The sequence below is a fragment of the Equus przewalskii genome, chromosome 3 (genome assembly GCF_037783145.1).
Source record: "Equus przewalskii isolate Varuska chromosome 3, EquPr2, whole genome shotgun sequence".
Lineage (NCBI taxonomy): Eukaryota > Metazoa > Chordata > Mammalia > Perissodactyla > Equidae > Equus > Equus przewalskii.
Window position 1 is genome coordinate 57,791,617 of NC_091833.1, and position 15,690 is coordinate 57,807,306.

The following is a 15,690-nucleotide window of genomic DNA, read 5'->3' on the forward strand; positions in this document are numbered from 1 at the left end:
TATCTAATTTATTCTTCCTCTTGTTCTTAGCATGGTTAATACGTGGTCTCAGATTCAACCCCATTAGGAGGGTTTTCTCCAAAAGACTTGGCCTCAAATTTCAGAATGATTTTGCTATCTCAATGGCAATGTCTATGTTAATAAGACAAATAATCTAGAAAGAACATAGCAAAAAAAAAAAAAAAAAGAAGGCCACAACCAGACTGTCATTTATTAATATAAATTTATATAGTGGCATATGCTATTGGAGAAATCAGAAATTCATAACACACAAATTGGTATTGGAAATACAAAAATCATTTGAGAGTCAAGAAATCAGGTTGACAGCACCACAAATGTTTTACTCAGTCTGAGCAGGTGTGTAGTATCCAAGAAGAATGAATACCTATAAGACACTGAGATGGAATATCATAAGACTGCGCAAACACATTCCAACACTATTTCCCATCCAACAAGAGGAACCTGCAGGAGTCCTCTGGAGGCCTGGGTTACAATAAAAGGGCAGTGAGGCAGAAAAAAGGTGCAGACTCTTCCTTCTTTTAACCTTCACAGTCAGCATGTGATGGCAAATAGCAACCCCTGAGGGATTTTTGTTCCTTCTCATCTCGAGGCATGGTATACAAGGTTAGTAAAGCACACACAAGGTATTAGTGAGCAAGTTAGAGAAATTGAAAGGACAGTTTTGACTGAAATATAATCCCACATCAGTCGCCAAATTATCTGATCCCTAATATGAAGTATAAACATAAACAAAATGGAAAATTCTGTATCAAAGGAGTGAATCTCAACTTCACATCTCTTAACAGTTTCTATTTAACAAGTGTGTATTGTCCAGAGAAGTACGAGCATTTGATTAAGTGTATGTAGTGGGCGGAAGGGCAGAAAGAAAGAGACAGGAATATTCCAAGGGCTTTCCTTTCACACAGATAATTCGCTATCTCAAGGTCCTCACAGAACGCTGCCTTGTCATTCAAGACCATGTCCATAGAGGATGCTAGGAGCACTCTGAGATCTCCGTCTCCATTCCTTCCCACACTAGCTTCATTCTGCCTCCTGTCTGCTCTCTTCCCATGTGTGTGTCCTATTTAGTAGTAATGGAAGGGATGTGCAAGAATATTTGAGCACATGGAAAGGTGTGTCTTTAATACGTGTATGCCCTCTGGCACTAGGAGCAGTTATAAATAACAGGCAAATCAAAAGTTGCTCCACAAATGATTGGCTTCCTGTCCTTGCAGAATTAGCATTAACCTTCTGGGCTGTTCTAGAGAAGATTCCATGCTCAGCTGATGGGCTCTCCAGCCATGAGACACCAATTCTGGATGTTCATGAGGTTGACACAGAACTTCTGCCCCAAATTGCTCATGCTGGTCTCAAGTAGCACCTGACCAGTCAGGAGTTTCATGGGCTCACTCACCCCAATTCATCCTCCCCTGAAAACTTTACACTCATCTCAGAACGCTAGGTCAGACTCTCCTCCAAATGTTCTGCTCTGCAGACTGAGTCGCACAGTCTCACCTCCTGCTAATATATTACCATGACCATTCTGCTCAGTCCTCCTCAAGACCACTACTGGCTTCACGCCTATGTCAAGTGGTGCTTCTTGTTCCAACGAGATTATTTAATAACCCAAGTAGAAGAGACAGTTCTGGGTATTTTTCTCTACTTGCCCTTGTGCTATTGCCACCATACTCTCTCACCTCCCCTTCCTAAATTTATTCCTCTGTCATTCACCCATGACACCATTCATTTGATTGCTTAACAAGTATTTCAGGCGTGCTTGTTATGTGCAAGGCACTGCTGAAGAACCAGAGGCATGCTCACACAGGTCCTTCTCTCAAGGAGCTCGGAGCCTGGGAGAGATGCCTAAGACCTTTCACGGTTCATCTGTCTAGGTTTTAGGACCAAAGTGTTTCCAGTTTGGAATGTTCTCAAAGAGCCTGGATTACTCTACTACAAATATTACACAACGTGAACACTCTGTTACATGCTCCGTGATGATGGTATGCGATGCATCTGGAAGAGAATGTGTCGTTTACTCCTGAATAATGGAATTGTGCTTCCAGTTCAAAACAACATGATGTGCATGCTTATGTTTTTGCCAATAAGGCAGAAACAAAAAAGAGACACAAAAGCAAGCTGTGTGCTCACTACATACAAAATCATTAAGCTACTATCTGAACACTATATCATTTTAAAGCCATATGTTTATGGCCTTGTCATGTGCTAAGATGGTAAAATAAATGCCTGAGCTACCAGAAAAGAAACCCCCAAAAGAGAAATCCCTGAAATACTGTACCAGGAACGGAGCCTTTATCTGCTGTACTAGTACCTTATCTGCTGTGAGTACTAGTGCCTTACCCGCTGCGAGTACTCATACCTTATCTGCCGTGAGTACTAGTGCTTTATCTGCTGTGAGTACTAGGTGGCATCTAATAACTCTGACTTCACCCTGACCTGGGCTTTCTCCTAATTTGCTTTATTCAAATGAATCACTTACTTTCCTGAAACCCTAGCAAAATAAAAAACCCACAGCTAGCAAAGCCCACGGGCTTGTCTATTATTGGACTGGGCAAAGCCTGGGGTAGCAGGCAGTGTGGTGGTTTTTCAAGCATCCGTGGCAATGTAGAATAAAAAGGCCAGGTGCAGTGATACTGTTTTGCAGCATCCTTCATCAGGGAGGGATGTCATGATGCATCCTCAGTGCAGCGTAAACCAGCAGAGCACAAGGACATCTCCCTGGGCCTAGGTGCAGAGCACATCACTAATGTGCTCTGAGGTGCTTGCCAGGCCCCTCCTTTCTCCAGGTTTTAGTGTCCCCCTCTGTAAAGGGGGTTCCATTGTGCCTGGTGTCCCCAGGAGAGGCCCAAGGTTTCTCCTGTGAGTTGCGGGGAAGTGCTCTAGTCTAGAGGCCTTAACCCCCAGGTGAAAAGGACTCTGGAAATGCAAAGTAGAGTTAGAGGCCAGGGAGTGCAGGCTCCAGTGGCTACAATGAGCAGATATATAGGTTGTGCTGATGAGCAGAATTTTGAATGGAATCTGGGTGACAGCAATTTGAACTCTGCAGTCCAGAGGCCCAGGAAAGGCCCTGGTAGGAGAAAGCTGGAGGTGCAGGAGAAAACCGAAGGCCCTGAACCCACCACTGTACCTTCCCCAGTCCTCAGAACTCCATCAGCTAACCTAACAGTCTAACCCGTGTCCTAACACTAAAGCACCCGCTTTCTAAGATCGGCCTTACAGAAGTAGCTGCTGAGACTCTTAAAGGGCTCCACAGAAAGAACTACTCCAATACTCTGGGGGTCTCAGTGGTTCTCTGTTTAATGAGGTAGCTCAGTTGTGAGTGGATGCATGTGATGTGTGCCTTCCGCCACTCAAAGCTATAGTTTTCCCTTTTTAATCTGCAAGATTACAAAAATACCAGTATTTTCTCCTGTTTCATAAAAATGATTTTAGAAAAAAATACACATGGGTCTCTTCCATTAAACTTCTGTTCCATCTTGTAAATTGTTGTGAACTCTGACTTCCAGATTCAACTTTTTTACTTTAGCACCTTTGAATGTGTAAGCCCCCTCGGTCTCACTCAGTATGTTGACATTGCGCACAGTGCAGTACTGTCTGTGCATGTTCTTCTCCAACCTGTCTGGGCTCCTCTTGGGCACATCCACCTTGGTATTCAGGGGGTATTCCTCCAAAATGTCCTCTGTGGGTGGTTTCTTCCTCTGCTTCTGGCACTTCCTGGTGATGAAACAAGCCACCAAAAACACCAGAAGTAGAAGCATGATGGCAGCAAGGGCGCTGCCAATGGATGCCCCAGTTTGGGATAAAGAAGCAGCCACAACTGGCTCTTGCATCTCCAGATTTAGGGACTTCATATTGGTACCATTCTTGACTTGGTCCCCTTCATTATCATAGATGAGGGAATCGTCAAGGGTCAGCCGGCCACTGGAGTCCACCAGGTCCCTTCGGTTGCGCCTCAGAGGGGCCGTGAGAGAGCGCTGGACCCGGGGCCCTGAGATGGTGTCAGGGCCAATGATGTAGATAACTTGGAGATACCACTGGTGTCCTGCTTCCACCTGCAGGAAGAGTAAGACAGGGAGACAAACCAAACGTGTCATTGTTGCCCACAGATCACCTTGAAGAAAGGAAATGGAAAGACAATTGCCACCACAAGCCTTCATAGAGAAATGGTTTCAAGAAAAGCATAAACAATGGTTGGTGTCTACTAAGAAAGAACTGAACCAAATATTATGGGCTCTGCTTTATTTCCAAATTAGGATGGTGTTGGGACAGCTACTTACAATTTTTTCTGTTTCCCTCCCTGTGCATGGAATAGTCCTAAGAATTTATCTTTCAGGGTTTCTTTAGCTAAGTGAATGCTTATGATTATTGGTTTTGATTGATAGCAGTGAAGTAATGTATTAATAACCACATTTATTCCTAGTGACCTTCAATAGTTTGTTATGTTAATTTACTATTTATTGATGAACTTCAGCTAAAATAGAGTCATTCAGCAAACATTCACTAAACACCTACTCTGTGCATAACACACAGACACTTGACAAAAATTTGCTAAATCTGAACACTTCCTGGATCATCCCCTGAGCAGTTATGTCATCAAGCGTTTTATTTCCTTTCATCTGCCCCCATCGAAACCCTCTTTGCAAGAACTTCTGCAGAACGATAGCAGTTCTGAAATCCAAGGTCATGGATTACTATTTGGAGATAGAAATAAGTGGAATTTGATCTTAGAAGTTCATGTTTATTACTGGAGAGTATTTTTGCATATAAAAGACTAGTAATTCTTGCCATTCTGAATTGCTGTATAGTATTTACGATTTTGTTAAATGTTTTCCACATGCCTGTGAAGTCAGCTGGTGCAGCATAGAGCCAAAAAGGCAGGGACTATAAAAGAATTTAGGAGAAACTAGTGTCCTACGCACCCCTGATGCACCCAGTGACAAGAGACTATATGCAAATTGAAGAATTTTATCATTGCTTGATGGTGAAAATTTTGGGTGAATGATAAGCTTAACAACAACAAAAAAGACCAGTTAGCAAGAACGGTATAAAAAGAAACTGACGTTGCAAGATGATGTTGTCTTCCTTTTCACAACCTTTAAAGTGGCCTTGGTTCTATGCTTCCATTCTTCTCACCACACTCACCTTGTAGAGTGCATCTACTTTCAAGGTGAATCCATCCACACCTGGCATGCTACTGACCACATGGAAATCAGGCAGCTCGGAAGCAAAGTGGGCCTCAAAGGGCACGTCATGGAAGTACCTGTCAGTTACCTCTGGCTGACTGCGGTCCTGGAATTTCAGAAAACACAAATGCAAGATTTAGAAAGATGGAACCACTGAACTTGTAGGTGGGGGTCATCGGGAGGAGAAAGGTTCTCACCACCCCGCCTTGGGTTGGGTCAGGAGAGTATGTGCTCTCGCCTACTGTCCACTATGCCTCTAGGCACCCACTGCCCTTCTTCAAAGGAGGACACTGGTGGCCTCTGTGATCTAAAAACATGAGTGGGATAGCCCAGACCAATAATCCTCAAGCTATTTGGTCTCAGGAACCTTCACACACTTAAAAATCAAGGACTCCAAAAGTCTTTTGTTTTTGTGGTTTATATCTATCAATATTTACCACATTAAAATTAACACTGAAAAATTAAAAATACTTATTTACTAATTCATCTTAAAATGGCAATGAAAAACTCATTACATGTTAACATAAGTAACATTTTTTTGTGAAAATATCCATATTTACCCTTGCATTCCCAAAAGAGAGCTGACATTGTTTTATGTTTTTGCAAATCTCTGGAAAAGAACTAGATTCTCATAACTTCTATATTCAATCATTTGTGATATGTTGTTTTGGCTGAAGTATATGAAGAAAATCTGGCCTCACACAGCCATGTAGGTAGAAAAGGGAGGAAAGTTTTAATAGACTTTTCAGATCACTGTGGATCTTCTTTTTTGAGACTAAATCAAAACTCCATAAGCGGTATTTTTTAAAGAATAGTTAAAATGTGGAATCTGAAACTATATTAATAAACTTTTCATACTCTCTACACTCATGAAGGAATGAGAGTGAAGGAGGCAAGCACCATTATATTATTATGAAAGTAGGTTTGATCTTGTGGACTCCCTGAAAGAGCACAGATGGTCCCCAACTTATGATGGTTTGACTTAGAATTTTTTGACTTTACAATGGTGCAAAAGTGACGTGCATTCAGCAGAAATGGCACTTCGAATTTTGAATTTTTATCTTTTCCTGGGCTAGTGACATATGGTATGATCCTCTCTCGTGATGCTCAGCAGTGACAGCGAGCCACAGCTCCCAGTCAGCTATGCAATCACGAGGGGAAACAACTGATACACTCGCAACCATTCTGTACCCACACAACCATTCTGTTTTTCACTTTCAGTACAGTATTCAATAAATTACCTGAGACAGTCAACACTTTATTGTAAAATAGGCTTTGTGCTAGCTGATTTTGCCTAACTGTAGGCTAATGTAAGTGTTCTGAGCACCTTTAAGGTAGGATAGGCTAAGCTACCACATTGGGTAGGTGAGGTGGGTTAAAAGCATTTTCGACTTAGATATTATGAACTTATGATGGGTTTATTGGGATGTAACCCCATCACAAGTCATGGAAGATCTGTATTGAGGATATTCAGGGGTCTATGGACCATACTTTGAGAAAAACTGGCCTAGACTTTCCTCTTCCTGAAAGATCAATAATAGCTTGTCTTGCTACCCACCATAACCATCACATTTAGTAATACATACTAGCATATCAGAGAGAAACAACAACAACGATACGTATAGAGAGAAACCCATCGAAAGTAGGGTTCTATGCTACAGGCAGAATTCATAGCTGAGGAAATCCACTTGAGAATCAGCCACCTAAAACTAACAGTTAGCATACCAGCAGCAGGAATCTGTGTTTTAGGTGTTTGTTTGGCTGAATACATCCATACTGTGGCCCTTCATTGTAGATTGTCCCCGTGGGATCAAAGAAAGGCACATAGCCATCCTTGCCAGTACAAAGATAGACTTTCTCCAGCTGGAGTTTGTAAGCGGAATTAAGGTTTTGTTCTGGATTCCAAAGTACTCGACCGTAAAGGATCTGACCTGAAAAGATTGAGAGGCATGAATTAGCTCAGACTTTAAGATTAAGGGAAAGATATGTCAAGGACAGAAAGGATTTAACATGCTCCCTTAGAATCAAAAGAACCTGTCTATGAAGAGCTCTAGGATTCCATGTGCCCCTCAAACACACATTCATTCATTTACTGCTTCTTTCATTCAACAAGCATTAATTAAGTGTTTAAGGTGAGCTAAGCACTTTGTTACTGGCAGAGGGTACAGAGGTGAGTGAGATGCATTTGAGAGGACAGAAATAAAAACAGAGCAATTGTTGAAAATAGCTACCATTTATCAAACTCAACAATTTGCTAGAAACTATACTAAGCCTTCCCATCTAAGAACTCATGTAGTGCTCACAACTTTACAGATGAGGAAATCAGGGCACTGAGTGGTTAAGGGACTTATTGAAGGTCACAAAGCTAGTAAATGGTGACAGCGGGATTCAAGGTCAAGGTACTTTGCCTCTAAAATCCACACTATCAACCACTGCAACACTATATGCAGTTATGAACTACAAAAGAGGAAGGTACATAATGTTAAATGAGCATATAGCTGAGCACAGAAATGGAAAGATTTTACGAGGAGACGATATTTGAGCAGGATCCTGAAACATGAGTAGGCATTTGTCAGAGAGAGCATTCGAGATGGGAGGGAGAGGCCAGGGAGAGCATTTTAGGCAAAAGAAACTCCATGTACAGAATACTGAATATGGAAGGGTATGAGTCCGGGTGACTACTGTTTCCTTAGTGCCTGTTTCACCTATGCTACCTTAACTAATCCTCCCAAGAGCCCAGGAGATAGGTTCAATGATCCTCATTTCAAATAACTTGTCCAACGTTTCACAACTGTGACACGGGGGAGAAGACCGAGCAGAAATCCGTCTAACTCCAAATGCTTGTCCAGAGCATTACTAGGTGGCACTGTGTAAGTCAGTGTGACTGGAGTGTGGAGGATGTATAGAGGCTCTGGCAGGAGACACTCCTGGGATGACAGACTAATGATGCTGAGGATTCTGGACTTGAGTATGTAAGCAATAGGGAACACAGGAAGGTTTTAAGCAGGGGTATAATATCAACACACCTGGGCTTCAGAAATACAGAGAATGAGCAAAAACAAAGAGATGAGAGTCAAAGAGACCTGGTAGGGGACTATTTTAACATTCTAGTGAGAGAGAGGTATCGAAATATAGATATGAGGCAAGGGGGATGAATTCAAGAAATGTCTAGGAGTTGGATCCATTCCTCTTAATGACATATGGGATGTGGGAGACCAAGGAGACGTTGAGAATAACCGTGAGGCTTCTGGCTGGGCCACCTGGAGCATGGTGATGTAGTCACTGGAGCAGTGGGTGTGGGTGGAGCATGCTGAGGACAGAAACCCAGTTCTAGACATCTCTAGATGTCTGAAAGACAATCCACTTGGAGAGGTTCAGTAGTTCTGGATCCGCATGTGGAAATGTGGAAATGAAGCTCAGGAGTGATCAGGGATAAGGTCAGATTTTATGGCATGGCTGTGGAGTAGTAGGAGTATAGGAAATTCAGAGTCAAGGGATGGGCCAAGCCATGGGGATGACCAGAGGCAGCACTGAAGTGAGAACAGGAGCCAAGTATCGAACCTGGGGACAACAATACAGAAGGGGCAGAGGACAGAGACCCAGGGAGGGAGAGTGAGAAGAGGTCTGAGAGGCAAGACAGTGTCACGTGCAGCCAGTGCAAAGGAAACCAAACAGGGGAAAAGTGTCAAAACCCATGAATTTGGTGCTGATGAGAGGGAGAGTTCGGAGCAGTGGCAGGACAAATCCAGCCTGCAGCAGATGGACAAAGGGGTGACTGTGAAGAAGGGCCCTGGGGCAGTGTGTGCTCCCCACTCCTTCAGGAAGTTTCTCAGAGAAAAGAAAAGGAGAAAATGGGGTGAAGTTTGAGGGGGAGGTAGGGTTGAGGGATTTTTTTTTTTCTGTTATGGGCAGGACTTGAATGTGTCTTCAGGATGAGAGAAAAGACTCAGCTAAGAGGAGAAGATTAAAAGGGAGAAGAAAAAGGAAGAAGGGGTAATTGAGAAAGGAATGGCAGATAACTGATCAATTCATTTAACAAATATTTACTGAGCACCTAGGCATTGGTGATATGGTGTGCCAATTTGATTTTGCTCACAATCTCTACTCTCGTGGGACTTACAATCTAGCGGTAGAGACAGGCAATAAATAAATATATAGTATGTATATTCTAATATTAAAATTTGTGATAAGTACTATAAAAAATGAACAGCATTCTGTAAAAGTGAAAAATATGAAGGCCTACATTAGATTGTCTGGTTTGGTCAAGGAAAGCCCCTTTGAGGAGGTTAACATTTAAGTAGAGATCTGAAAGAGGAGAGCGAGCCGGCCCTTTGAAAGGTCAAGGGAATGACGTTTGTGGCAAAGATGGGGCAGAGGGACTATTTCCACATATGATGGAAAGTACATATATGTTTGGCATACCTTTGAGGTTGGGAGATCGTAGGGGTCATATTGCAATCTCTCTGAGGAACTGAGAGATAAAGCAACTTATCCAAACCTAGATTGTGTATTAGAATCTGATTGGAAATTCCAGTCTTCTTACCACTCAGACCAGTGCTTTTCTACCTACCACACTGCCAATCATTATAGTGCCAAGTATGTGATCTTATTTGGAACAACATGAAGACAGAATATGGGTCTCTTCCTTGGCTAAACCTTGTCTGCCCTGGAACCAACCCCAGGGGATCTTCACTGGAGAGCTGACTGAAAGCTGATGAGCAGAGATGTTAGCCCAGAGACTTATCTGAAAGCTTCTCAAGTCCAGCCAGAGTCTCTTTCTGCAGGGGAAGGAAATGACTTACCTTTTGAGAATGCCCCTTTGTAATCCATTTCTGCCAGTGACATATCAGATGTGTTGGGATCCATTAGGAACACCTTCTCGTTATTGCAGAGCTGAAATTCAGTGTTGAGTGAATACACAACTGGTACCGGGCGGTTGGTCTGCTGGAATGCAATGGGTATCAGGAATCTAAATGAGGAAGAAACAAGAGCTCCTTGAGAGCAGGTCAACTTTATCTACGTCATTCAAGCTGCCTTCCCTTTCCCACCCTTCCTAGGATTGTGAACAGAGCTTTGTGGTAAGTGCTAAATATTTATTGAGTAAAGAGATGCATGTAGGAGAGGGACTTGATTAGTTCGGGTCATTGTGAAGTTAATCTGCTCTTTTGAACAAGAATAATCTAATTTGTCTTCAGAAATCTCCAATACCGTTTTTTCTGGCCCTTTCATTCTGAAGGCCCCGAAAGTTGCTCTTTGATTGCTAAAGGGCTCGCTGCCATGGTGCTCTGCCAAGACTCCTCCTTCCCAGATCTGCATCCTCTGAGACTTTCACTTTTTTAACCTGATCAAAACTTATTTATCTTACATCCCACTCCTGAAGACAGCGCTAGACAATACTCTCTTGCCTCGCCCCTTACTCCAACACCTCTGGCCTTCTTCCTCAGGCTTTTGAATCTGCTCTTTCTTTCTCTGCCTCTGGCAGGTAAGGGCTCCTCCAGCCAGGCTGGCTTTCTTTAGGTCTCTTGACTTGTTCTCTACTGCCTCAGGGCTCACTTATTCAACAACTATTCACTCAGGCAATCAGGCAGAGTGGCCGAAATGAACTGAGTGAGGGAGATGAGACTAGAGAGGTAACTGGAGGCCACATTAGTCTCACCTCATACTCTAAGGACTTTGGGTTTTACTTAAACTGCTGGAGGATTTTGAGAAAGCGAGTGGGGTCTGCTGTGCTGAGAATAGACTGGAGGGTGGAAGCAGGGTGACCTGTTAAGAGTCTACCGCAGTAGTCCAGGTAAGTGATGACAGTGGTGCTGACCAGGGTGGTTGCCAGGTAGGCCATGAGAATGATTGGATTCTTAATATATTTTAAAGGAGAGCCCTTAAGTTTGGCTGACAGATCAGATGTGGGGTATAAGAGTCCTAGAGTAGGAGAGGAGTCAAGAATGCTTTCAAGGATTTAGGTGTAAGCATCTAGAATACGGGTGGACAAACTTTTTCTGTAAATGGCCAGATAGCAAATATTTTAGACTTTGTGGGCCATGTGTTATCTGTTGCAACTACTCAACTCTGTTTTTGTAGCATGAAAGCGATCACAGACAATACATAAATGAATGGATGTGGATGTGTTCCAAAAGAAAACTTGACTACAAAATCAGGCAATGAGCTCGAGTTGGCCTGTGGCCTGTAGTTCGCCAATTGACCTAGAAGGTTGGAGCTGCCCTTACCTGAGATGGGAAAACTGCAGGAGGAATAGATTTGGTGGAGGAAGATGATTCAGTTACAGGCATGTTCAACTTGAGAGGCCTATAAGAGAGCTCAGTGCTGAGCTGTCAGTTTGATGGACACGGCTGAATTTGAGAGGTAAGCCCTGGGGTGGAGGTGCTCACTTATATTTAAAATTTTGATGAATGAAGAGTGAGATCACTAAGCAAAAATAGACTGAAAAGAGACTGTTCAAGCATGAGACTTAGGGCCCTCCAAATTCAAAGACTACAGACTAGAGAAGGAACCAGCAGAGCAAGCAGTGAGGAAAAGCTGGTGGAGTAGGAAAAAGACCTACAGAGAGTGATTCTCCAGCTGAGTGAAGAAAGTGTTTCAAAGAGGAGACTGAACAACTGTTAAAAGCTGCCAAGTATCACAAAAATGAAGACAGACTCAACCCCTGGATCCAGTAAGACGCAGTTGTTGGTTGACCTTGATAAGAGCAAGCTGGGTTGAAGGGCGTGAGCCGCAGTCTGACTGGAGTGGGCTCAAGAGATGATGGAAGGAGATAAGTTGGAAACTGTGATTTTGGCAAATTTCATATACAGTCCATACTATAAGGCCTTTGGGTTTTACTTAAACAGTTGAAGGGTTTTGAGGAAGGGAGCAGGATCTGCTGTGTTGAGAACAGACTGGAGGGTGGAAGCAGGTGACCTGTTAGGAGTCTACCGCAGTAGTCCAGGTAAGTGATCATAGTGGTTCTGACCAGGACAATTGCCAGGTAGGCTGTGATCATTCAAGATATCAAATACCTTGAGTTATAATTTCACTCAAGATGTCTTTAGGGACATCTTGAAGTAAAAGGAGAGAAAAACGGGAGTAGAAAGATGGGAGAAGTTCACATGTTTTTATGTTGATTGGAGTGATTCATAGAGAGAGGAGAATTGCTCGTGAGATGTTTTAAAGTAGACAAGAGGGTTTGGGTTCTTGTGTACAAGGCTGGCTTTGGATAGGAACTGGGGCTGTCCATTCACACTAAGAGGTATATATACACACATGCATGAAGGTGGGTAGATATGTCGGTGGAGCTTGTGTCAGTCCTGTTCTGATTTCTTCTGCTTGTTTTGTGAAATAGGGCATAAGGTAATCAGCTGAGGGTGAGGACAGGGGAGATGTAGCAGGTTTGAGTGGGAAGAAGAAGGAATAAATAGTTAAGAGTGAGAGAAACTGTTGGTTAGGGAGCCATTGTACTTTGCTGGGAAGCCCTTAGGGCTGATTTGAGATTAGTGATAATGATGTTAAAGTGTCCTGACTCTGACTTTGCTGGACATACCACTGGAACACTCCCTCCTTCTCTATCCACCCTCCTTTGTCTAGTTAACTCTTACTTATTCTTCAGATCTCAATTCAAACACTGCTTTCTTTAGGAAGCTTACCCTCTTTCTCTTCCCTTCCAGGCTAGGTCAGATCCCTTATCATTTGTCCTCATTATACTGTGCACTTTTCTTTCATAGTACTTACCATAGTTTGATATTTTATTTAAATGTGCCTGGCTATCTGATCAAAGTCTGCTTCACCCCTTACAGGTTCCATAGTCACTGTCCATATCTATTTGCTCACCATTGTATCTTCAATGCTAGCCAAGCTCCTGACACACTTATTTGTTAAAGAATAATGCATGAGTGATAATTTCAATGTTTTACTCTTCCAATAGAGTCCATCTGACCATTCCTTACTTTCAATTGAATGTACTCCCATGGGCAGATTTGAGACGGTTGATGTGTAAGAGGAACTTGGGGTTTAGGAGAAACCCATACAAGCCAGGGCTGATGGTGCTTCAACAGCTTTGATATAACCATTAGTTGCACCAAGAGCTCATTATCTGACTCAGGGAAATAGGTTTTTCTTGCTGATACTGGTATTACCAGAATCCATATAGTGGCTGGCCCTTAAGACACTCAATAAATACTTATTGATTAAAAAGAATGAATAATGCACTTGAGATGATGATTTTCATTATTTATAAGGTTATAATGTTGTACAGAGTTCACTGACCTCCCTGCCTTCCAAGGACACTGGGCCTGGGCCCTACACGAAGGAATGTGTCTGGGCTCGGGGCCAAAGACGGCCAACTTTGGCCCTGACTCTAAGGCACAAGTTACAAAGAAGATGTCCTACGTCATGTTCCTTGTCTGGGCTGGCCACCCCAAAGGGCACCTGACCAGACTTTAGAAACATCCCATCCGTGGGAACAAAAAAGATAGAAGCACCCCATCTGTGGGAACAAGAAGAAATAACTCAAAGTATCCAACTGTCTAAAACCGTGAGTCAGAACCTAGAGAAACCTTAGGATAAAAGGGAGTCACAAGCACAGAACAATTGGGAGTCTCACTGAGGAAAGGACGCTTTGCCTCAGACCCGGACAATTGGCACTCCCACCCGCTGTACAAACTATTGGGACTTCCCCGGCTGATTGTGGTGTGGATGTTGTAAGTACCAATTTGTTGTTCCCCTTTATCCCCGCTCCTCGTTCTGTTTCCCTTTATCAATAAACTTGGATTGCTTAAACAACCAAGTAGGCTTGGCGGTACCTGTCATTCCTTGCCCTTTGTGGCTGCGGACAACAAATGTATGACAGATCTCACAAAAATAGGCATAATGAGACATAATTCTTTAGAATTAAGTCTGAATTTTCCCCAAGTTGGTCTTGATTATTTTATGTGTTGTAGTTCTATTGCATCCATATGGATGATCAAAAGCAAGGTCAGGCCCAGGGGAAAGTCACCCTGGGAATAACGGGGAATCCACAAGTAATAATCTCTGTGACATAAGACAAGGATATCCCATTCTGAAGCCTCAGTATACTCAACAACACTCTTCCCCTGCAGCCTCCTATGTCCACACAGCACCAGGAGATAGGTTGGTGTCTTCTTCACTCCTTTTGCCATTTTTCAAACCATTATTCCTCTTCCCTCTTAAAAAAAAAAGTCCAACACCTACCCCGGAGAAACTCTGCTTACACATGGACATTAAGGGATGCTTACAGTATTCTTCGTAATAGAGAGAATCTGGAATTATGAGCCAAATAGAGAGGTCAAAGAAATTGCGGAGTATTCCTACAATGAATACCTTAAAGCAGTGAAAACAAACTACAGCTACGTGAATCAAGACAAATGTTGATTCCCTTATGAATCAACAAATGACTCATCGAGCAAAAAAACCAACAAGCCGCAGAGAGAATTCATGCAGTATGAAATTTTTATATAGAGTTCAAAGACATGTAAAACCACGTAGAAGTAAATATGAGGTGAACCATAAACCAAAACTGGGCATGATAAATACAAATATCAGGCTCAGTGAGGAGGTGGGAGGACGTGCAAGTGGAAGGGGCACTGCGGGTATTTAAAAGGTACTGGGAAATGTTCTATTTCTTTTTTTTTCTTCGGCTCCCAGTTTCATCAGTTATAAAATGGAGATAACAGTACCAGTCTTGTGGGAAATCACTGTAATGAGAATTAAATGTTAAGAGCTTAGTACAGAGCCCACCACACAGTTTGCACTCCATACATGGTCATTAATACCACTGATAATTATTATTATTCATTTTTTCATCAGTATCACAGCCCAAGGGATATTCAATTCATTGCAGTTACAATTCATATTACGTAATGTTCTATTTCTTGAGGTTTTATGTAGCTACTATATATGATCTTCTGAATATCTAATATATTTCATAATTAAAAAGATTTAATGCATGAATAAAAACTCCCCAGCATATCTCATCAGATGATTTGCCCTCTGTTCTTCTTTATTGCAGCCAACTACCATTTTCCTGGTCACCCTCCCTCTGTCATTCGGCTGACTGCGGTGCTCTCTAGCAGTGCTCCTGCCATCGGTTTTGGTGATTTCAACATCCACACGGACGAAACATCTGATACCCTAGCCTCTCAGTTCCTTGACGTCTTCACCTCCAATGAGCTTGTTCTCCACCCCACTGTGGCCACCTACGCTTCACAGTCCTGCTATGCACCACCTCCAAAAATCTCATTTTCAAAAACTTCACTGTCTAGCTGCCACCTTGTATCTTCCCATCTCACCTCTTCTTTTACGCCCACTCGTTAATTCTTCAACCACACCAGGACACCCTGATCACGTTTACCAGGATGCAGAGGAACTGGAATACTGACACGCTCATGGCAGGAATGTACATACATTGTGACATATTTACAAACGCTCTGGAAAACACTTTAGGAGTTTCTTAAGAAGTTAAACATACATCTACCATATG

General features: G+C 42.7%; 1 protein-coding gene across 3 annotated transcripts in view; it reads right to left on the reverse strand.

Moving 5' to 3' along the window:
- Positions 1-209: 209 nt before the first annotated feature.
- Positions 210-15,690, reverse strand: part of FRAS1 (Fraser extracellular matrix complex subunit 1) — a 426,477-nt gene continuing 410,996 nt past the window's right edge. For all 3 annotated transcript variants that reach the window (XM_070612755.1, XM_070612754.1, XM_070612753.1), the window contains 4 exons: positions 10,004-10,170; positions 6,927-7,132; positions 5,161-5,307; positions 210-4,070 (listed from right to left, as the gene is read on the reverse strand). In XM_070612755.1, the coding sequence (XP_070468856.1) occupies positions 3,477-4,070; positions 5,161-5,307; positions 6,927-7,132; positions 10,004-10,170 (1,114 nt within the window). In that variant the 3' untranslated portion in view covers positions 210-3,476. The remainder of the gene's footprint in view (positions 4,071-5,160; positions 5,308-6,926; positions 7,133-10,003; positions 10,171-15,690) is intronic.